Here is a 23100-nt window from a genome sequence, read left to right on the forward strand (position 1 = left end):
TACTGCTAAATCTATGACTTTATTGTATTTAAAAGTTATAAATAATTATTTTCCAAAACACTGAAATTATTGTGTTGTTAATTTCTTAATTATGTTCCCGCCAACAGTTTCAAATATATCGACATTTGCTGCTCAAAGCTGCGTTGTTATTACAATCGCCATCGATAAATTATCGTAGCTATATGGTCTTCTTAGGATTTCCTGCAATTTCAAGGCATTTTTGTAAGATTGTTAGAATGTCGAAGAGTGCACTGGTTATCTTGGCTCCTGGAGCAGAGGAAATGGAGTTTATCATAGCCGCCGATGTTTTGAGGCGTGCGGGGGTAAGTTCTGTACTATACCATTAAGTACCTACCATATACCATATACCTACTATATGTTCTGACAGATCAAGGTCACCGTCGCCGGCTTGAAAGATGCTGAGGCGGTGAAATGCTCTCGGGATGTGCAAATACTTCCCGATACCTCGCTGGCCAAGGTATCCTCCGATAAATTCGATGTGGTGGTTCTGCCCGGGGGATTGGGAGGTTCCAATGCCATGGGAGAGTCTTCGCTGGTTGGGGATATCCTCAAGAACCAGGAATCCAGCGGAGGTCTCATCGCCGCAATCTGTGCCGCCCCCACCGTTTTGGCCAAACACGGAATCGCCTCGGGAAAGTCCCTCACCTCATATCCCTCCATGAAGCCCCAGCTGGTCGATAAGTACAGGTATCTAATATTTATTTATATTTTAGGACTCCCTTCTTAAAAAGTACCATTTTCTTTTAGCTATGTGGATGACAAGAATGTGGTTCAGGATGGAAATCTCATCACTAGTCGAGGTCCAGGAACGGCCTATGAATTTGCTCTTAAAATTGCCGAAGAATTGGCGGGCAAGGAAAAAGTCCAGGAGGTCGCAAAGGGTCTTCTTGTAGCCTATTAAAGTAGCAAATGGGTACTCTCATTTAATATTTATTAAAGAGCTGTCGCACGAATTGTTTTAAGCAATTTATGTAACCAAGAACTGAATTAAAAACATTTTGAACAAAGCAATGCTAAGAAATAACAGTTGTGGTATCTACAAATAGGTGTCTTTAATTGTATATATTCCTAATTTTGTAATTTTAGTACAATACAATTTTGGTTTTTTTATGGAGGTTGTATTTACACACGTTAGAAATTCACAATTTGCAGCTTATACATAAAAACATCATAATTTGAAGAACTACACTAAAAATACCGCAATATAGACCCACAAATAGGTTACATTTCAATTTAATTTGATAAAATTATAATTGAATATTCATTTCAAATAGTTAGCAAGCGGAATACCCCTGCTGGGAGCGTGTCCCTGCTAGCACCCTGGCTCCGAACCGCGGTTCGCACCCCCACTTTCCCGGCATAACGCGGTATTTCCCCTAAAACCGCCAACGGTCATACCGCCGTTGCGGTGCTTACGTGATACGTAATGTTTGAGAGAGGCATTTTAATACCCAACAAAACTGGTCTACTGAGTTAAAAGAGCCTCGGAAATAACACATTTGACTTTCGCTTAGTTCGTATTCGTATTTTCGTATGTTTGTTTTGCATTGAATTGCATTTCCAGCAAATACCAAATCCCACGAAATGGTTTTTCTAGTATTTTTGTGTTTGCACGTAAGCAAACGTAAGCAACCGTGAGAGAGAGCGCGAGCGAGAGAGCAGCCGCCAAACGGCGAAACACGGAATCGCCTCAAGTTTTGTTTTTGTTGTTTTTTCGGAGTGGCGGTGAACGGTTGTTGTGGGTGTTCGTCGGCGAGTCGCGTTTTTCGCTCCGCTAAAAACAAATTTGCTACCAATTCAGGCAAAAGCGCATTTAATCAAGCCCAAAAAGTGATTCGGCCTTCGAAAAAGCGAAAAAACCGTTACAAAGTGGCGCAAATCAAAAGCAAAGTAAGCAAATCGAAGCAAAGTAAATAAAAGTGCATACGAATGAGCGTGGAAAGGAGAAGCGAAATGCAAGTGCGTGCCAACAAATGAGAAATAAGAAACCGAAAGGAAGCAAACGAAGATAAGAAGCGAAAAGTGCAGCGAATGAGGGACAAACGAGAGAGCTGCAACAAATAAAAAGAAGAAAATTCGGTGCGGCATTTTCTACGTGACGCAAAATTAAATGCGCTCTCTCCCTCTCTCTTTCCGTCTTTCTCCCCCTCGCTCTTTGTTGAAATTTAACGAACAGGGTCAAAATAAATAAAAAAAAACACGTCGCTGGAATACTTGTGTATATAAAAATTCTAGGTAATTCCTACCTTCCGTTTCTTTCGCGGTTAACGCGCGTGATTTATAAACTCGTATTCAAGATACAAAAAAAGATACAGCCGTGCATTGAACCTGCTGAAAACGCTGGCCACCAGTAATCAGTCAACAACATGGAAAACAACAGTAAGTTCTACACTCCTGCAGTTTTAGTGCCCTTAGAAAGTAGGGTATTACGATGTGGATAACTTTTTTAGTAGACCAAAAGATATGGTAGAGTACCTATATTAATATCAGTAAGTTCCAGTTTTAATGCCCTTAGAAAGTAGGGTATTGCAACACGGATAACTTTTTTAGTAGACCAAAAGATATAGTAGAGTACCTATATTAATCAGGGCATTACAACATGGATAAATTTTTTAGTGGACCTATAGATATGTTAGAGTACCTATATTAAAATCAGTAAGTTCCACACTCCTGCAGTTTTAATGCCCTTAGAAAGCAGGGTTTTACAACGTGGATAACTTTTTTTTAGTGGATCTGTAGAGATGATAAAGTATCTATATAAGTATCAGTAAGTTTTACACTCCTTCAGTTTTAGTACCCTTAGAAAGTAGGGTATTACGATATGGATAACTTTTATTTGGTGGATCTTTAATATGATATAGTATCTATATCTATATCAGTAAGTTTAACACTCCTTCAGTTTTTATACCCTGAAAAAGTCTGGTATTACAGTACAGAACACTTTTATTTATTAGATTTAAAGATGTGGATAAAATATTTATATCAATAACAACATTTACTGGAATAATATTCTTTTAAAATATATTATTTTTTCTAAGACAGCAGTAGATTTTTAAGAGTTCTGAAAACTGTAGCCCAAATGTGTATAGGAACTAAGATTTTTATGGAAAACGTATATCATACCAAATGATGTTCGAATAACAAAATTTCAAAAGGTTTTTCCAAGTTGTACCGCTGTAACTCCAATTTTTCTAGCATCTTAAAGGGTATATAAAATTCACCTATCCTGAAACTCCAATCCCATTCCCGTTTTGTTGTTGTATTTTGCCTAGTTTTTCGGGGTGGGTCCGTCTATTTTTGCCGTCTGCCTTTTGTTACCCATATTCGCATTTTGTGCGCCCGAAAAACTCTTCTTGTTATTGTTGCTTTTCGGGGTGGGTGTGTCATCTTAACCCAAGGACACTTGGTTTTTCCTTTGTTTTCTTTTTGACTCGAATTTAAATCAAATCCCTTGGCTGACTAGCGGTTCTGTTAAAGCCCGGTTGTTTTTCACACTTTTACGACCACGATTTTACAGCAATAAACCAAAAGTTGGTTAACAAACAAATCTAGTAAAGGTTAAAACAAAACAGGAAAAAACAATATGGGAACCGGTTTTAGAGGGTGGCCGAAGAAAAGGTATTTTAAATGAGAATTTCTGCGTTTTGATGATTTCATGTTGCCATCAATTTTATTTTCGCTGCCCGCACTTAACCCCCTGAAAACTTTTCAGGTTCACAATGGGAACTGGAGAACAAATGTTCTGCGATGCAAATTAGTGGAAAATCTCTCTTTCTGGTCAGCTATATATAAAAACCTGTGATTCAGGGCAAAATCCGATGAAAATATTGCGGTTTCTAACATTTTAATTAACTCTTTTGTAAGCCTCTCTGAATGAAAGCTAATTAAGTTGTTTTGATTGTGAAATGAACCCATCTCTTTTGTTACAGCGAATGGGGAATTTTAACTTTGTTATCAAATGTAAAATTTAAAATTATAAATATTTTATTTTCTTTTGAAGTTCCTTAAAAAAAGAGTTCTTAAAACATTTTCTTATTAACTAGATTATTTTGCTCTAACTTTCCGACTAATATGATGCAAAAACCTCCCTGCCGATTATTTAATACCATCTATTAACAATTCCAATTAGAGGGAACTTGTGAAGAGCAATTTATTTACATAACCTTGAATGTGGTGGCAAAACAAAGACTAAATATAGAAAACCAGCTTACTTTTTACTTTCCTTTTTGCATTTTTCAAGCTTAGCTTTTGTTTTCTTTGTAAATATATAGGTTTTTCCCCACAATCAGTTCAAAAGCTCACCCTTTTCTGACCCTTTGGCTACTGTTCAGAGTTCTACAAAGAGATAATCCGGGATCGATTGGAACTACTGAGGAGGGGCTCTATGCCGGACAATATTAATAAATCTTAATGTGCAGTTCAACCTTGTTACGGCTTCTTTATGAAGAGGACCCACGACCCAAGATTGTGGAGCCCCCGCCTTTGTGTTTCAGACTTTTCCCCGATGTTTGCCGGCTGATAATGGAAGCTGATTGAAAGACCCCTCCTTAAAAAATATGCACCGCACCCGCAGCAGTTTTTACTGATGATTTCTTTTGATGAACAATTTCCATGGGACCTGGACAGACAATGGAAGAGGCCAGCTCTCTATATATACCTACGTTTACTACATTTGCATCCCAAACAAAGCTGCTTTCTTCCGCCTGCTTAAGTGATTCCGACTGGCGTTTATGTAACGCCAACACAAAACACAAAAAACAGGCAACAATGGCAATCAATGGTCAACACAAATGAATCGCCAAATGAAAACATTTTATCAGATTTCCCATTTGCAACACATTTTGCTAGGTTTTTATCTTATCATATCCATATCTGAGGGGCCCAAACACTCCTTATGCCAAAGCTTTCCTGACAATTTAATAAATTGCTCTCGCCACGCCTGGATTTTTGTCTGGAATTGAATTTTGCGTGGGCCGCGGAATGGGTTAATGAAGAACCCGGGGACCACGCCCTCAGCTGGCCCATTACCATTAGCCACTTCTTATAAAACTCTTTCTCTGCCTATAACTTCCTCATATTTCTTCATTTTGAAAGACCTGACGGATCGCTTTATGAGTCACTTTGAGTTCCCAGAAATGCTCACGACAATCACGAATTAAGGGCACAAGTTCGGCGATGGGGGAATACTCTATGCATGAAAGGAGTGAGTCATTCACAAAGGTAATTATAGTAAAATATTTGAAGTTCGATAGTTGTTTAATGTTCAATATTAAATTCATATTATTTTTTAAATTTAGTTTTAATATTAATACCTAAATTATCAGAGGACAGATTTTTACCAAAAATAAATGCTTTTTCACACTTCCCTGATATTATAAGGGACTTCCCAGTTTCCTGTTAAAGTCCACTTTCCTCTGTAATGAAAATATTTAATACTGGGAAGTATAATCGCCGGATATGCCCCGGCAAGAGCGTGAATGTACAATGCAAAAAACAAAAATGGCAAAGAACATTCAATTTTTTTGCATTTCGTCGCAGGCGAAGCGAACAGAACCGCTTTATTGATATGCAAATAATTTACTTTTCGCGGCTTATTTTGTTTTTAATTTTCTGCTGGTCGAGTGCATTCAACAGTTGTGACTTTCTGGTGACTCAGACTCGAATTCGAGTGGCAAAATTGTATTTTAGCTGGCATTTTTCGCCTGCCCACCTATCTTATCGCGATTCCTCAGACTTTTGTGCCCGGGTTATCAAAAAAAGGGGAGGAGAACTAAATAGAAAATTAGAGATATGAGTTCTCTCATTTTGCTATATATATGCTTCCGTCCCTGACAAGGGATTCTATAAAAAAAGTATGCCAAGTTTATTTAATGTTTGTTCTCCGATCTAGAAATCAACTTGAATTGCCCTGCGCCTCTTTTCGTTTATCTTTATGTTTGCAGGGGAAACATGCGGGTCCCTCTTCGAGTAAACTATATGGCATTCCATATCAATGAACTGATAAGACCCAAATGAACTCCAAGGCCTCTCTGCTAGGATTAAGTGCAATGGATTCCTAAGAATTATAAGGCCTCTTCTTTGTTTACTTCTGTTTACTTTGTTATTAATTGAAATAATAAACCATCAAAGTGTTTCATTGTTTAGATCTGTGAGGGAATCTTAATTGTTAAAACATTAAAAAAGATAAAGAAATATGTTGTTCTTTTTGAACAAATTAAACAACTTGAAAAGATATGGGTATTTTTGTTTTAAATATTTTAAACATTTATATATTTTTCTAAATGAAATTTAAATTTCGTTTTTTTATCATAAATTTTAAAGACGGAAATTGTTGATAAGAAGCCCTAAAGTATATTTTTTATTTTCAGACTTTAAGTAACCATATCTCACAAGTTTGACTCTTAGGAAAATCCCCTTTAATCAGCTGGCCTCTCTTGACCTCCAGCTGCACATTTTATTTTATTTTCCCCGTTTCATTTGGCTAATGCACAACTCATCAGCTGCAATTGCTGATGGATGGATGAATGGGATGACTGCTCCCCAACACTTTCCATCGTAAACTCTTTGGAATTGAGCAGCGATCGCCGCAACATATTGCCACACAAATCACATGGGCGGAGGGGAAAAACTGGGCAAAGGGGGTGGGGCATGGCTTTTCAATTGAAACCTGCGTTTGGCCAGCTTTTCCATGCTTCGTTTGCCATCGGCTAGCAGCTCTGCCGCATTCAATTGAAATGGAAATGCATTCAAGTGATGGTCAAGGGTGAAGTGATTTTTCCTATAAGAGGCTTACACTTGAAAACCCTTTTAAATCAATTCTGAAGCTAGAAATGTATTGCTTTAATCACCTTTTTTTATCGAAATTAATCAAGAATTTGTATTATTTATTGTTTCCGTTAAACCCCTTAACACAATTATTAGATCTCAGGTTCATATATTAAGAGAATTTAAATACTTAACATTGATACAAAAAGTGATATTATGTGAAGTTTTTAAATAACTAAAGCATAATATGTAATTGTTGTTAATTTTAATCTTTTAGTGGGTTTTCCATATTTTTTTTGACATTGTATTGATATTTTTCCAGTGTTTTCTAATGGTCACGCGTGTCAATGACGACACCTCCGGCCATGACTTAATCGAACTCGAATGTAAATGCCACTCTTTGTTTATCGCCCTGCAGTTATTCACTCCATCGATAAGGTCGTCCCCCTGACTTATCAGTGGAGTTTAGGCCCTCTCTTAAAGGCAGTGATTCATAAAATGTCAATTGATGGACTGTTTAGTGCATGTGGACCTCATAATTGTGTGGTTCCCCCAATTAAAACCAATTGAAATGCAGCTCATTTGGCGACAAACGAATTAGTTTAGTGCCTCTGTTTTCACACGCAATGTGCGGCCTTGAACTTGAGCAATTGCCTTTATTTTTGTATTTCAGGGGCCAGCAAAAGCTCATAAGTCAAGGTCACCTGTGTGGGCTGGGTTCATCAAGGATGTGTTTGTGTGCTTTCGTTTTTAAGGACGACTAAGAGGGAAAAGAAAAATTGACTTTTGACTTCTGGGGCCTGACATTTTTGCCGTTTTCTCGTGTGCTCTGGAATTGATTTTGGAACTCAGAGCTGACCTGCATACAAAATAATTATAATGAGGGTTGGTAAATCGCCTTAGACCTTTTAAAACTGGTAGCAGCTGCTCGGAAAGGTGATTATTTATATTCAGTCATGCACGATTTCACGATTCTAAGAATTTTATTTACAGAGCAAGCTCTGGGCTGAAAGGGTTGACTTAAAAAATGTTATTCCTTGAATATGATTTATTTTGATTTATTTAAAATATATTTTTACGCATAGTAACAGCCCAGAATGAAACTACTAAAAATTATTTAATATAACATGTATAAATTAATTAAATCTTTCAACAAAGCTTAATTACCCGATAATATTCAATAAAAAATACTATTAAACTGTCTTTAATATAACCGATTATTAATTATTTATATTAGTTTCGTCTTATTCTTCAGCTGTATTCGTAGAGATTATTAAGTTAAAAAAAAAACACTTCCCAATCAATATCCAGCGCTTCTGTGTTTGTCTTATAGCACTTAAACCCTCCTTGTCGGCCCAAATAGAACAAATAAAAGTTTTAACCAGGTCATGCCAGTTTCCAGTTGGAAGCCCGCCCCCAAAGAAAACAGGCATTCAGACAGGTCAGCTCCATTAACTCACTGTATCTGCACTGAACTCACTAACTGAACCGACGCAGTACTCACTTATGCATGTGGATAACCCCTTCTTTGGCCTTTCCCCCCCTTGAAAGCCTCTGAAAACCTCGGGGACTTGCATATTTAAAAGTCGAACTCACGCAAAGGCAATTTACCGTTTACGGTTCACGGCATCTCCCCCACCGCCAACATCGCACCTTTGGAACAAATACACAGAGAAAGATGTTCTTAAAGGTTTCTAAATTTAATATTTTTAATAATTTTTTTTACTTAATTCATTATCATTAGAATTCTTTCATGCCTTACTCAGCGATCGATGAGGTTATCATATCAGAACTCAAAAAATACCTAAATTGAAAACACCTTATATAGTATAAGATATATTTATTATTGTGTTAAACTAAACTAATATACAGTAAAATAATTTAAAAATTATAAATACTTAAAGAGCAATGTTTTTATAGATATTTCTTTATCTGTACTAGAGGCCAAACCAAGCAAAACCGAAATTCAAAGGCACCAAAACCGATAGTTAAACCAATTAGCATGTTCTTGTTTGCTCACCTCAAAGGGGGAGGGTCGGGGGTGGTGTCAGCTTGAGGGGGAGGGGGTGGTGTTTGCTGGAGGTGTTTGTTTTGAACGGAACTTTGGGACTTTTGCCGCACCCTTGGCCACCAGCAAATAAAGGCAGCTGCTCAGCTGAACCGGTTGCAGGTTATATTTAACATGTTTTATGCAGAGCTTACCCGTTTCGGTAATCTTTGGGATGCATCAGTTGAACTTTATGTATATGGGGGGAGAATGCAGATGAGAGGGGAGAAGCAACAATGTTGTTTTTTATTATCATGAAGATTGTAGGGGTATACCAGATTGTCGAAGAAGTATGTGTAAATTATAATACTCTTTATGGAGTGGTGCTTAAGTATGTTTTTAGAGTAAGTTTTCTGTTGGTTATGCTCAAATCTCATTTTCCCCTCTTCATAAACAGCTCACACCTTAACCTGTTTTCGCGCCATATTTTAAAATATATAGTAACCGATTTGCATATCTTTATGGCGGACATGATGTGCTGTTTGACATTGGGGGAAGCTGAATTCACAACAAACCCCTGTATCTCAATGATCGCATTTACGAGAATATTACAAGGCAAAATACTAAACAGAAAAACACCCGAACACCCACAATTCCATGACGACCAACACGCCCTCTGGCGGCGGCAGTTGGCGGCTGCGTCTGTCATGCGATTTTCTCCGCTTTTGACACATTTACACATTTGGTTTTCCCATTCGGCACTCGGCTCTTTCATCAGGCTTTTCACACGACTCTGCTGCGCGTTTCCTCGCTTTCCACCATTTGGCGCCTGATTTTCACCATTTTCTGTACACAGGAAAAAATAGAGATCGATTGGGTAGTTTCTTATTTGATAAAAAATTTCTATAACGAGTAATATCTAAATGGAAATGGGTACTATTGGAGCTATGATTAATTGAAAGGACATGGACCAAGATTTAGACACACTGATCTGCCGGCATAAGCTCAACCCATAACCCATAACCCATCTCAAATGCACTATCTGATTCTTTTTTCAGTAAATATTAAGTTAGATGGTGGAATTATTTCCCGTGTAGCTTTTCCAGACGCGGCTCATTTCTCAGCTGCATACCGCCCATTCTAGGCCCTCTTTCAACACTCTCCTCCATTCTTTCCACCCATTCAGCGCGCTTTGCGGTCGGTTATTATTGTTATTCAAGCGTACCCAGCATATGAGCGAAAAACAAAGAGGAAAGCGGCGGCGAATCGCCAGAGAGGAAGATGAAAAAGTTTGAAAAACAAAAACCGCATTAAAGGTTCATTTGGCTGTCGCTTTGTTTGCCTTTTACAGTCGCGTAGGTTAAACAGTGTGGCTAAGGCACTCACGAACTCAGATACTTGGCCATTCGGATACAAAGATACAAAGATACTCGGATACCGAGATACTCAGATAGGAACGGGCCAGTCGGCTGCCGTTGGCCTAGATACAAATTGGCACTTGGTGGGGATGCAAGCGTGACACGAATGTTTATTGTTAAGTAAATAATTATTAATGAAAAGTACTATTTTTAAAGAAAGATTCTTCTTACTTTCACTTTTTAAAAGAAAAATGTATCTGTTTATATTTTGTAAAAGAGATTAATTTATTCCTAATTACAATTAATTATCATTTTGTTAAAAAATATCAGTTTAAGTTATTTTTAATGAAACATTAAGATGAAATCCTCATCATTCAGATCAATCAATTTTATAAAAATAATTATAAATATATTTCATTAATTTTTTCGCTTTTAAATTTTTAATCTTTTGGATACTACACTGAATGTTTAAAAACGTTCTTTTACTTTCACTGCAAAATAATTTCAAAGCTTGTGTTAAGTTGAGCTAGAACTGATCGGAGTAATCACATTTAAATTACTTAAATCGATGGTATTGCATCAGAGCTCACGATCTAAGTGCCATCCCCAGCTGTCTTTTGTTTTTCAAGCTTTTCTTTAAAGACTTTGATGGTTCCGTCCGTCTGTCTGTCCATTGGTTGTTATTGCAGTGCGTTGCTGGCTTTTGCTGCAGCACTTTTGCCACTTCATCGCCGGATCTCAATCTCGATCGCAGACGACGGTTTCTTCGGGGACTGGAACTGAAACTACTGCGATTGCGACTTTAACTGGAGTGAAATTATAACTATTCGCTCTTGACGAAACTGCTTTGGTTTTCGATTGGCAGGCACTTCACCGCTGGTGGCCCCATCTCCCCTCAAATCCCCCAAAACCTCCCAAACCCCTCAAATACCCCTGTCATTAAAAGAAATGTTAAGAGCTAAATCGAAACGAGCGGAAAATGGAAAGCACTTCGAGACGCTTTAATGCCATCAAGCGATCAACTTCAATGGCTGATTTTACACCCATTAAACGTTGGCTAACCAATGACAATTTTCAGTTTTCCTGGACACATTACCCATCAAGTTCTGACGGATTGGTATTAGGTAGAGAATTCCCCTCTACAAACTGACCCATATTAGAAGTGTCGATATAAACGACATCACGTAGCCCAGGAATTTATTACTATGTTGTTTGTTTATTTGCGGCCCTCTTCGTTTTCGTTTTTTCGTTTTTCTTTCTTTTCCTAAGCCAATAAGTGGTTCGAATGTGTTTGAGTTCCCTGAAGAGGCTTCAATACTCTTTTCCTTTAATAAACTGCGCTTTCCGTGAGGGTATTCCCATCACTCGTATGTAAAAGCCTTCAAAAATTAGACACGGCATCCAAACACTCGATAAGACAAGAAATAAATAAAAAACTGAGTCAATTGTGCGGGGGCAGCAACCTCCAAAGCCAAATAAGTTCAACGTGGCGGCTATTTAAAATTTTAATTTACATTTTCAAGCTGTCGCCTTTTGCGACTCGGGGAAAATATAGTTTATAATGCTGGTTTCTAATAAAATGTCAGTCAGTCATGGTCTCATTGTTTTTAACATGCGTCATGACAAATTGTATTCTGTTTGGGATGCTAAACCAGATGCTGATGATTAAGAAGTGTGTTTATGGGAAGCTAGTTTTATGGAAATTAAAAGTTTATGATCAGACTTAATGGCTTTCCATTAAATTGCTGGTCAAAAGAAGAGGCTGGTCTATGCTCGATGAGGCTTGAAGATTTCATTGAGATGTTGAACATGGATAATGGACAATGGATGTATGTAAAACATTGAATAGTTTAATAGAGTATTCCACAAGCATATTTCATTAAAATATAATAGTTTACACTTTAATTATATACGTGTATTCAAATGTTATATTTGATGTGTGAATATATTTTTCTAATGTTTTCTCTGGTAGTAAGATTACTCATGAATTTTATTGCGCCTTCTGATAATCAGAGAGTGCCACTGGATGACTCCATTTTAGCTAAGATTGGAAACTGTGGCCCGGGAATAATCAGTTATGACGGAGTGCCAAGTACTCAGTGACCCAAATACGACAGATTGTTTGATTAATGGGTGGATGGGGATGTGGAGATGGAGTCCCAAAACACGATCCGTGATTTGTCATCGCCCACGACAGAAATTGTTATTCCCGTTCCGTAGACGGAGTGTCATGTAACTTTTACTTTTTCAGCGGCATCGGCAAACCAAAAGCGGGAAAAGCAAAAGACAAATGTCACGTTTCAGAAGGGGCTCGATATATATTTATGTGTATATATGGATGGGTATTAGAGTAGGTTAAACGTTGCGCAACCCGATGCCATTGTAAACATTTGCACAAACATGTCATGTTTTTGTGCCATAATTGGGTAACTCATTTTGCCCCCTGATAGCACTTTAAAATTCCTCAACCATATTAGCTATATTCTGTATATATTATAATTATGTCATATTAAAAATGGAGAACTTGAGTTAATAGAATTTGTGAAGTTTGTAGTCATTAAATCTTTAAGTATGTATATATATATATATATATATATATATATAAATCTTTAAGTATTTTTGGGATTTATTTAAAGTATGTTATATTTCAGAATAGAAAATTATATCATTTGCTGGAGGTACTACCATGTTTAAAGAATTCCGAAGCTTAACTTCCTATTAATTTTTAAATGATCTCAATTAATAATAATAATAACAAATATCCTTCCTGTTTAATTCCAGTCTGTGCAATAGTCGAATACGAATACGCGGCCAAGGAGCCGGACGAGCTGGATCTCCAGAAAGGTGCCATCATCCATCGGATCAAGCAGATGCCCGGCGGCTGGTGGCAGGGCACCCTGAAGTCCTCCGGCGTCACGGGTATGTTTCCGGACAACTTTGTCCGTGTGCTGGAGTCCGGAATCAGCAGCAATGGCAACGGAACCTCTGGCAGTGGGGACCACATCGACGAGCCAACAGCTGTGCAACTGAGGTTCGTCCCTTTGGCCGACTTTTAAAAATTGCGTCATTTAAGTTTACATTCCATTCCATCCCTCCAAAATTCAGGGACAAATCCGCGACATCGAATCGCCGCTGCAAAGTCATCTACAGTTACACACAAGTCAACGACGACGAACTGACGCTCGCCGTGGGTGATGTCATTGAATTCCTAGGGGAGGTGCGTATACGCAGGGTCGCGGGGGGATGATGGGGGTCTGGGGGGCTTGCTACCCCCATTTAACCTATTGGGCCAATAGAAATTGAAATTCGTTCTGCACTGTGAGAAATATATTGGTTGGGAAAAGGAAATCAATGTCTGATATATGTATACAAATTTGTATTTGTTTCAGTTTTCGAATTCTCAATGTTTTGAAATTTCTAAGAGGAGATATTATTTATACCCCGAACAAAGACCTCTATAATGTTATCTTTATTGCTTTATATCATTTTATTTCATTGTTTTTCAAAGCCTCTTTAATAACAAAAAATATTCTAAAGTATATATAGAGTATGAATAATAAAACATTTGAAAATTCAAAACCAAACTGAGGAATTATTAATCTACAATGCACAATAAATAAAAAGTATGACATGAAAAATTTGTAATAGACATCGAATTTACAGAGGCAAAAATAACTCTAATCATTCGAGTTTACATACATTTTTAAAGAAAATGGAAATACGAATTACTAGGTTTATTTTTATTCATATTGTAATTTGTCGATTAAAATTCGTTTGGAATCAAAAATCGTTCAATTTATTCATTAATACCCAATCAAGTAAATAATTTATTTAATTCCCCAAGAACTTTCTTTGATTTCTCGCAGTGCAGCACACTCGGTTTCTGTCTGTTCATTTCACTCATTGCTGTTCCACTCTGTTTACTCATTTAGGTCGAGGAAGGCTGGTGGCGCGGTCGTCTGCGCAGCAAAGTCGGCGTCTTCCCATCGAACTTTGTGCAACATATCGAGCCGTCTCCCGTTTTGGCCTCCAAACGGCCACCGACAATTGGCGCCACCGTGACCACATCGTCGCTGACGTCCAAGGCGGCAAATGTGGCCAATGTGGCAGCCACATCCACAGTGTCAACGGGAGGGGGATCGATTGGCACCACCGCCACAGCAAAGCAGGCCACCAAGAGCAGGGTGATTGCGGCAGGAACATCTTCTCCAGCGGAACCAGCGGCCATATTTTCGGGATCGGGATCGGGATCAGCGGCAGCAGCGGTACCCATGCTGCCACCCAAGCCCCAGCGGGAATTCTGCCGGGTGGAGTTCCCCTACGCCCCGCAAAACGACGACGAGCTGGAGCTCAAGGTGGACGACATAATCACAGTGATCACCACGGAGCTGCCGGACAAAGGCTGGTGGAAAGGAGAAATCCGCGGAAAAGTGGGCGTTTTCCCCGACAACTTTGTCAAGATGCTGGCTCCCTCGGAAGGTGAGTTTTCACCCGGCTGGATTGGATTTCCCTCTCAGTCATATCGCATATCGCATTTTTGATTTCGGTCTGTCAAGTTTGTTGTCATCAAAAGTCTCCACCACCACCCATCAATGCATTTTCCCCCCACTTAATTGGAGGCAATTTTCCAAACGCATCGGCTGTAAAACTCAAGTCGTTAGACTTCGAAATTGCTGTCGTGACGTAGCGCGCGGGTATCAAAGTCAATAAACGTTTGTTTGGTAATTGAATTAATTAAAAGAAAAGACATAAGCCACTCCCACCCCCCCGATTGATCAATTCGCTGCATATCTAGTGGATCGTTGGTTTTTCATCGTCCGTGGAAAATTTGTAGATGACTTAATTGCCGCTGGCGAATATGAATCAGATATCTTTTATCACCGATGCGTAATGGACGTATATTTGTCTTGGGATTTGTGCACAAAGCTTTTTGTAGGCGCGCCATAAACTGGCTGAATAATGGTTGATTTTGAAGGTTTTAAACATGGTTTTATACATACTTTGGTACAGCATTTTAATTGAAACTGCTTTCTATATGCAATGGTGTAAATATTATAATATAAATAAGATGTAGATATTTATTTAGATAGTTTATGTTTTTTGTAGGCATTTTAGAGAAGTATTTTATTACAGACATCTTGTCAGATGGCTTTCCTCTTTGATAGGCTTTTATGCCAGACTCCATTGACATCCAATGACAGTGGCTAATGGGATAAAGTTTTAGATACGCAAAGCCGTATCAATTTGATGGCTAGTTTTCCCAATCAAATAGCTGGCACCTCAGATACATCACATCCATTACACGCACTTCACGCACCACGCACTTTTCAATTAAACCATTTGAAAATCTTTCGTTTAAACCACATCTTCAAGTTCGTTATTCCCAGGTTTTATGACTTTTTTATGGGAAATTTTGTTTACCATTTCTCCCGTCTTTCTTGTACCTCTATCTCTTGTTTTATGTATCCACTCACATATTTTGTATATTATGACGCCAAGTCGTTGGTCTTTCTCTCTGTAATTTTTCCACAACACTTTTCTCTTCCTCTCTACTCCCTTTTTCATTCTACTTGAACTTCTCTATTTCTACTACGATTTTCTACGACTTTGGGTGTTTAATAAATGAAACTGCAAACTACAAACTACAAACTACAAAACATTGTGAACACAAAACACTGCAATAATACACGAAACAAACTGGTGCAACAGCAGCTCCGCCGCTGCCACGCCCACGAACCCGCGCCAGGGGCGGAGTGGGCGCCGGATCCGGGTCCGGAACGGGACCCGTCCTTATAGACGGGGTCCGCACTCCACGGCGGACGCAGCGAGGCGGCTCTTTCGAGTTCTTGGGCGCGCGTATGGCCAGCTTTATCACCACGATTTGTATGTAAACGAGTTTTTCCAGTAGGCAGCGGCCGAGTGAACCCCATTCCTCCTCCCCGATTTTCCTCTGGGCTCTTGACTTTTCTTGTTTTTCCTTACACATATTTTTTCGGCCACTTTTCATTTTCCTTTCTCTGTCGGTGCTTGGTTGGTGCGCCTCCTCGAGGCGTTTTTGATATGAAATGGAAAATTGCCCGGCTTTGAACGCCCCTCTTCCTTCTTTGCTCATAATTTCTATGATTTATGTTTTGCCTGGTTGTGTACTCTATTTAAGTGGGAGAGGGCATATTGATGAGGGGTCCGTAGAGCAGATTGTTAAAGGAGTTCAACCAAAATGTTTTCTTATCATAAAAAACACAACTTTAAATATTTTTGTAAAATTTGCTTACACTTTATTGTCTTTTATGTACTTCAAAATTGTGTTATATAGGTTTCCATTTGAGTTATTTTTGGAAGTATATCTGTATCGTATAAAGTTTATATTTGTACCCTTTCTATGTATCCAAGAATTAGTCGTATCATATATAATTTGTATGCAGAAATATTATTATTATATGTTATTACTTTTTTTAAAGAAAAATATGATTAGGTTTTTCAATATTCTAGTAGTGAAAAATGATAATGCCAGGAGTCCAGGGTAACCAATATTTGATAGGATATAGTCTCCTTAATATTTTCTTTTCAAATCTTCCGCTGCATTGGTTTATTTACTTGGCTTTCCCTGGCACTCGCGATGCCACAGGCGTAGAAAAGAGGGGTCTTCAACGGGGGGGTGGGCGTGGCAGGGGGCGGTCTTTTGAGGCAGTGCTAACCAAATCAAAGCGCTTTGTTTACGATCGGTTTTTCTTTTCAATTTGCGGTGCATGTTTGTTTTTTTGAATGCCGCAGAGTTTGTTTTGTCATTTGCATGGGTGACCGAAAAACTTGTTTGTTTTGTTTGCGCAGTTTTCCTCGCTTTGTTTGCTCGGAAAATCGCAGAGTTTCCCCGCATTGCTCGAACACTTTGCAATTTGCTGTTTGCGAAAAGTTGAAATATTATACTTAATTAATACAAATTATTTCGCAGCATACTTTGCGGTCGCCAGCGGAATTCCAGCGTTGCTGGTTTTTCAGTTTGCGAAATTTATGCTTGGCATTTAATTTTTGCTTTGGCGTTTGCTTTTGTCAACGTCGCAGTTTATATTTGTTTTTTTTTCAACCAAGCAACCACCTTCGACACTTGAGCAGCAGCAACATCATTAAAATAAACAACAGTTGGCCGTAACTGGTTTTGTGCTACCTTTTTTTGTTTTTTGATTTTACGCGGCTCTTTTGCGGTTGGCAGCTCTTTCAGTTCGCTCTCTTAGCTGGAAGTCTCTTTGATCATCATGATGGTCTTCATCAGCGGCGTTTAGCTGGGATTCCCCCGCCTTTTTGGGGCCAAGCCCCTTTGTTTTAGTTTATCAACAAAGTTGCCAGAGAGCCGAGAGTTGAACACAGAAAAATAAATATATCATTCCGCTCTCAACATTTCCGTTTCGTACCTTTGCCAGCGTTTTTGTTTACCTTTCTGGCCAAGTCAGTACGCTGTGATTTCTTGACCATTTACGTTATTGAAATATTTTTCGTCGGCGCGGCTAAAAAAAAATCTCTACAGAACAGAAAGAAATAATCATTTTTCTTGGCTTTTTGCGGTGCGTGTGCTACAGTTCCCGTTCTTGCGGCTTTCTTTATTGCTTATTTATAGTGTTTTTACCCAGTTTGTGTGCGCAATTGCATTCGTCATAGTTTTTCCACTGCCACATGGCAAAAGAAGTTTTCTTCAATTTTCTTCAAATCCATTTGAGTCGGGGGAAAAACTGTTTGGGCGCGCGCTTTTCTAATTATGGTTTGTGTGTCAGTCAGGTGTAAATTAATGATTATAATTTGCTGCGTGTCTCGGATTCAAAGTCATCATTAAGTCGCGTTCGTTGCCTAAGTCTTTCGTTTTGCCCGTGGTGCAGTGTGCGTGCGAATGCGTGTGTGTGTGTTGAACAGCCTTTGGCAGCCAGTCTAAAAAAAGAAATAAATGCTAAAAACCACAACAGCCATCATCATAATAATGACAATCACCTAACGCTCAATTACTCAATGCAAAAAATATCAAATTCGCGCTGCTTTTTTATTGCAAATTTCATTTTGCTCTGTTTTTTGTGTCATTAAAAGCAGTGAAAGTCGTTGGGCCAAGCGCTTTTCTTTTCGACCACCTTTATTTAGAAATTCGACCATGACAAAGCCAATTCTTTGCTTGGTTACCATAAAATCCTCTTTGGACTTTGGGTACATTGGTTAGTCCGTGGGAATCGCAAGATTGATGGGGCGTGCCTAAATTGGGCATACTTGAAGCTTAAGTATTGAAGAAAAAAGCTAATCAATATTGCGAGTCCGATTTTGAGATATGACATCACCAGAACAAGTGGGATTATAATTAGAGATGATTGCGGCAGTGAATCTTTAGGGGCTTCGTCTGGGGAACTGTGGAATATATTCATTGCTGTCTTAAATGGTGGTGTATTTCAGTAATTTTTGGATTCGAAGACACGTCAAACGCTGACAATAAACCACCTACCTATTTTATAAAAAAATTAATATTATTTTAAATGACTTTTTGTATATTAAATCGTAATGTATTATAGACTTTAAACATATTGAACTTATTTATTTGAACTAAAGCACTTTGCAGTAATTAATTTGGCTTCAATTTTAAAGGGCATTTCGAGTTCGTTGCCTGACTTATAGATTGCCGTTTCCTGTTGGCTATTGCCATTTCTTTGGGTCTGACCTTTACACATTTTAAGTTTGTTACTCAATACTTTTCGTTGGCTTTTAGTCTTGCCTCTGCCTTGCTTTGCTTTGGTTTGATTTGGCTTTTGTCATCACAGCCATTTATTGGCGTTTATTTATGCCCGTCAGTTGTCGTCTGCAGCAAACCGTTTGTTATTTTAGCCCGCTTTGATCCGCTCCTACGCCTCAGATTCAGATACAGATTCAGCTTGAGCTTCAAACTTGAGTTTCGGTTCGGTCTTCGTTTGTTTTTCTATTGTACGAGTGTTTCCCTGAGCGTTTCCACATTAGTTTTATTGACATTTGGCAACAAGTTGTCGGCGCGAAACCAGTTTCGCGCTGTTTCTTGCTCAGCTGTTCTGAACCGGGATGGTTAGTCATGGACCACCTCATCCGAATGCGAATTGCTGAATTGCAGTGGATATCGGCTAAGAGAAACAAGCTATAGTGACAAAAATAGTGGTCCTAGGAACCAAAAGCGTTAAATAAAGTATGAATTTAATAGTCAAGTAAAGAAAAGCTTAAAAAATGAGGCACAGAATCAATCAAAAACAATAAAATATTAAAGACAAATGTTGGCGTGTATACAAAACGTTCTTTGAATGTTTACATAGGTCAAAAATAAATTTTAAATAATATCCGATTAGCTGTCCTAAAAATAAATACACAAACATTTAAGTAAATCTGTAAAAAAAACATTTATTCAATCGACAAATATTACGCTTCCTTGATTGCTTTGCATTTGTACTGATTTCTACTGTTGGTAAATAAAGTTGAATGTTTGCATGTCGTTTGGCAGGTGCTAATTGCGTTCAGTGTGTCTAATCCCTGACTCTGTTTGCCCATTTTCCAGTTGCACCGATCAACGAGCCGCCAACCACCACGCAGCCCCAGAACCAGAGGAAGATCAGCAGCACCGCCAGCCACATGACCACAACGAACTCCAGCAACGCCAGCAGCACCACCTCGGTGACCACGCAGCAGCAGAAGGAGCAGATCGGCGGCGGCAGCTCCTCCACCACGTCGAAGGTGTACATCAAGAAAACCGGGAGCAGCAGCAACAGCACCACCAGCAGCACCACCACAGCCTCATCCTCGGCGGGTCGCAAGGAGAGCTTCGGCTCCCGTGACTCCCTCAACGACATCCTGAGTGAGACGGGTCTGCCCACCGGCAATGTGGCCGCCCAGAGGAAGTCCCTGGAGAACAAGAACCTGGATCTGACCAAACCGCCGGGTGTGGGCGCCTCAGTGGCCATTGGACAGCAGCGGAGCAGCACCTCCAGTGCCACCACCTCCTCGTCGGCCACCACAATATCCACCGGACTGACCTCCTCGGCAGTGAGCAAATCCCTGGAGAACATGATGGACGAGAAGGTCAAGTCGCCACCGCCGCCGGTGCTCAGCAAGAAGCCAAGTGTGCCGCTCAAGAAAACTCCCACGGGTGGAGTGCCCGTGGCTGGTAAGTACTGTACAGTAGAGCCTGACGGTGCATCGCTTTATGGTTGGGAAAAATACTTGGCTAACAATATTACTCATAAACAATTATCATAATTCCGATAGGAAGTAGCTATATGCCAGTTATTGGTATATATGCCAGTATATTAACGTTTCCAATTGGTCAACGAACTCGTGTCTGATTAAATAAAGTTATGGTATCGATGGGAAGTACTTAGATAAGGAAAGAATGCCTTTCACCAATTACTAATAGCCAAAGTATTTTTGATAATCGATCAAAAGCGTTGCAGCCAGCAAGTCCACGAGTCATGCTAATTTTTCATCTCCTAACCACAGGTAATCTACTGGGCGGCAAGAAAAAGAACCCCGAGGGCAAGCTCACCACTGCAGTGTCCCACGATTTGGCAGATGGTCTTACGGCGAGTAAGATGCTCACAGGTGCTAATCAACTGCCAGAATCCGGAGCAGCTGGCAACGTGGTGATCCGGAGAGCGGCTACCATCGCTGTGGAGGATACGGACTTCGATCGCGTGGAGCGGGCCTCGATACTCACGGACATGCGGCAGGGAAGGGTCAAGGCGCCAAAGAGACGTCCTCCATCGGCGGCCATAAATGTCCTAGGCGAGAGCAATAACAATTCCGTATACGTGAATGGCAGTGGAATGGCCGGATCCGGAGGAGGAGCGGGAAGTGCCAGTGAGCTGAGTGAAGATGGCGGTGCTGGAGGAAAGACCTCCGATGACAATTCCACGGGTGAGGAGCCACAGCTGGCCAAACCGAAGCCACGCGAGTGGGAGAAGAAGAAGGCGCCCTGGATGGAGGAGCTCAAGGCCTCGCAGGTCACTCGGAAGAAGACCTCGCCCAGTGTGGAGCCCCGGGGAGCTTCGGTGGCCGAAAGGACCTCCAAACTCTTTGCCGCCGAGCAGGCCATCAGCAGCAGCAGTAGTAGCAATACCACAACGAAAGTGCAATCCTCTTCGGTGACGTCCTCAATGTATGTGGAGAACTCAACGACCAGCAGCAGTTCGGTGACCACCAGTAGCTCCAGCACCACCACCAACGATGCCATCATGTCCCGCAGCTTGACGGCTGCCAAGGTCCAAGCAGCCAGCAGCGACGAGGAGACGAAGGCCACGAGGCCAAACAGTCTGGCCATTCGAAATCAACGAAGTGTTTCACCTCTGGTTAAGAGCTCCAATGCCAGCAGCTCGCAGTCGCAGGAGGAGAAGGAGAAGCCCTCCAGCCAGCTGAACAACCATCAGGATGCCGGCTCCACGAGGGTGGCCCAACTGGAGCAGCGGGTGGACAAGCTGGAGGGACTGGTGCTGAACCAACAGCGAACCATCGAGGAGCTGGTAAATGCCCTGAAATCCGAGGCCGAACGCGTCAAGATTTTGAGGAGCGAACTGGACAAATATGCGCAGTGCGTGACGCAAGTTTGAGCCTAGTTAGAACCGCCTTTTAGCTAGCCCTTTGAGTCCTTGATTTTTAGCGAGTGCTGAACTCTACAATACACTTATGCCCAGGCCTAGAAACGTAGAACGTCGTAGAGTAGAGACCGAACCCAAGACAATCCCAAATATCTGTACTCTGTGTTCTGTACTTATACACCAGAATGATCTTTTCAAAACCGCTAGCGATCAATCGTTTTTGCATGCCAAAACCGTTTCGTTTTTCGCTATAATACTTTGTATTCCCCCCTGTATATCTGATAATTTCGATAAGTATTTTTTATACACTCGTACATTCCGGAAAGCTAAAGAGTGTGATTTCTTTTAGCTGCTTTCGATTGCGACTTGTTTTGTTTATACGATTTATGATTATTTTTTAAAGATGTATTAAAGTTATGAGTAAACTGTACTATAAACTATATACTAAAAGAGAGAGAAATATACAAAGTTCGATGGAGTGGATGATGATGATGCCTAAAACTTAAGCAATACCAATAAATAATGCAAATAAATACTTAAATGTTTTCTGAATGTTTTTCATTTTCTTATTTCGATGTGATTATGTTTTACTTATTTTTTTCCAAATGACTGATATAGATAGATAGCGATAGAATCAACATATCTAAGGCCGGATAACAAACTAACCTTTTTGATACAATCTCTTTTTTAAAACAGCAAGCAAACGCGCCGCGGGAAATTCGACAATTGGATGTTCTAATTGATCAGCGGATAGCGCCGTCAGATCGAACCATCAATATAAATTGTAATCTGCTAGAGATTCATGACCCACAGACCCGCCTGTACAAAATATTCCTTTTTCTTTTGTGATAAGCCTCTGCATAACCAGCTATCTGTAGTCTAATCGAATCAATCTGCGTAGCTAGCGACCCGCAATTCCCGATTGTTAGCAAATATGTTGTGGTTTAGTTGAAAATATCGCATTTTGTACCGCTTAAATTGTAAATATTATTGTAAATTAATATGGGATATAAAATAAACATTTCATAATTAGTAAAAAAGTGGTAAATCTAGTTTAACTATAAAAAAGAGAAGGGTAGGCTAGTAAGGCCTTGGTTACATTTAACTTTTTGTTGGTGCTCTTGAAACTATCGTTTTATTAGTTTTATTTTCATAGTTAAGATTTACTCGGAAAATCCTTACCTCAATTGGGAAATTATCTTCCATTTTATTCAATTCTTAGATTCAAAAATTCGACACATATTTTTATTGGAGCATAAAATTACATTTTAATAAGTCTATTTATAATTTTAATAAATAACTTTATAATGGGACCTTTTAAAATTATTATTTTTTAACCAAAGGTAAAGGAGTAGGAGTATTTTTACATTTTACATGCTTAGATCAACTCGGCTAGTGA

The 23100-nt window shown here is 39.6% G+C and overlaps 2 protein-coding genes across 6 annotated transcripts; both read left to right on the forward strand.

Moving 5' to 3' along the window:
* The first annotated feature begins 163 nt into the window (after positions 1-163).
* On the forward strand, positions 164-1038 carry LOC119548757 (protein dj-1beta). Its single transcript, XM_037856288.1, has 3 exons — positions 164-323; positions 389-708; positions 769-1038. The coding sequence occupies exons 1-3, from the start codon at positions 183-185 to the stop codon at positions 920-922; spliced, it is 615 nt and encodes a 204-aa protein (XP_037712216.1). The 5' UTR covers positions 164-182; the 3' UTR covers positions 923-1038.
* Positions 1039-1721: 683 nt separating this feature from the next.
* LOC119548263 (suppressor protein SRP40) lies at positions 1722-22741 on the forward strand. 5 transcript variants are annotated; one of them, XM_037855411.1, is made up of 8 exons: positions 1722-2400; positions 12913-13162; positions 13237-13348; positions 14064-14610; positions 15841-16014; positions 19670-20275; positions 20608-21694; positions 22398-22741. In XM_037855411.1, the coding sequence occupies exons 1-8, from the start codon at positions 2388-2390 to the stop codon at positions 22438-22440; spliced, it is 2832 nt and encodes a 943-aa protein (XP_037711339.1). In that variant the 5' UTR covers positions 1722-2387; the 3' UTR covers positions 22441-22741. The 5 variants fall into 5 exon arrangements, with proteins under 5 accessions (XP_037711339.1, XP_037711348.1, XP_037711357.1 ...); XM_037855420.1 differs by having other exon boundaries at positions 15844-16014; positions 22398-22440; XM_037855429.1 differs by lacking the exon at positions 15841-16014 and having other exon boundaries at positions 1724-2400; positions 22398-22440.
* The last annotated feature ends 359 nt before the right edge of the window (positions 22742-23100 follow it).

Source organism: Drosophila subpulchrella, chromosome 3R (genome assembly GCF_014743375.2).
Source record: "Drosophila subpulchrella strain 33 F10 #4 breed RU33 chromosome 3R, RU_Dsub_v1.1 Primary Assembly, whole genome shotgun sequence".
NCBI classification, from domain to species: domain Eukaryota; kingdom Metazoa; phylum Arthropoda; class Insecta; order Diptera; family Drosophilidae; genus Drosophila; species Drosophila subpulchrella.

Coding starts and splice junctions, on each gene's coding strand:
- LOC119548757 (XM_037856288.1), top strand. CDS start 183: ATGGTCTTCTTAGGATTTCCTGCAATTTCAAGGCATTTTTGTAAGATT. Junction 324..388: donor ATGTTTTGAGGCGTGCGGGG/GTAAGTTCTGTA, acceptor ATGTTCTGACAG/ATCAAGGTCACCGTCGCCGG. Junction 709..768: donor CAGCTGGTCGATAAGTACAG/GTATCTAATATT, acceptor ATTTTCTTTTAG/CTATGTGGATGACAAGAATG.
- LOC119548263 (XM_037855411.1), top strand. Junction 16,015..19,669: donor CAGCTTTATCACCACGATTT/GTATGTAAACGA, acceptor CCCATTTTCCAG/TTGCACCGATCAACGAGCCG. Junction 21,695..22,397: donor GAACTGGACAAATATGCGCA/GTGCGTGACGCA, acceptor TTTTTAAAACAG/CAAGCAAACGCGCCGCGGGA.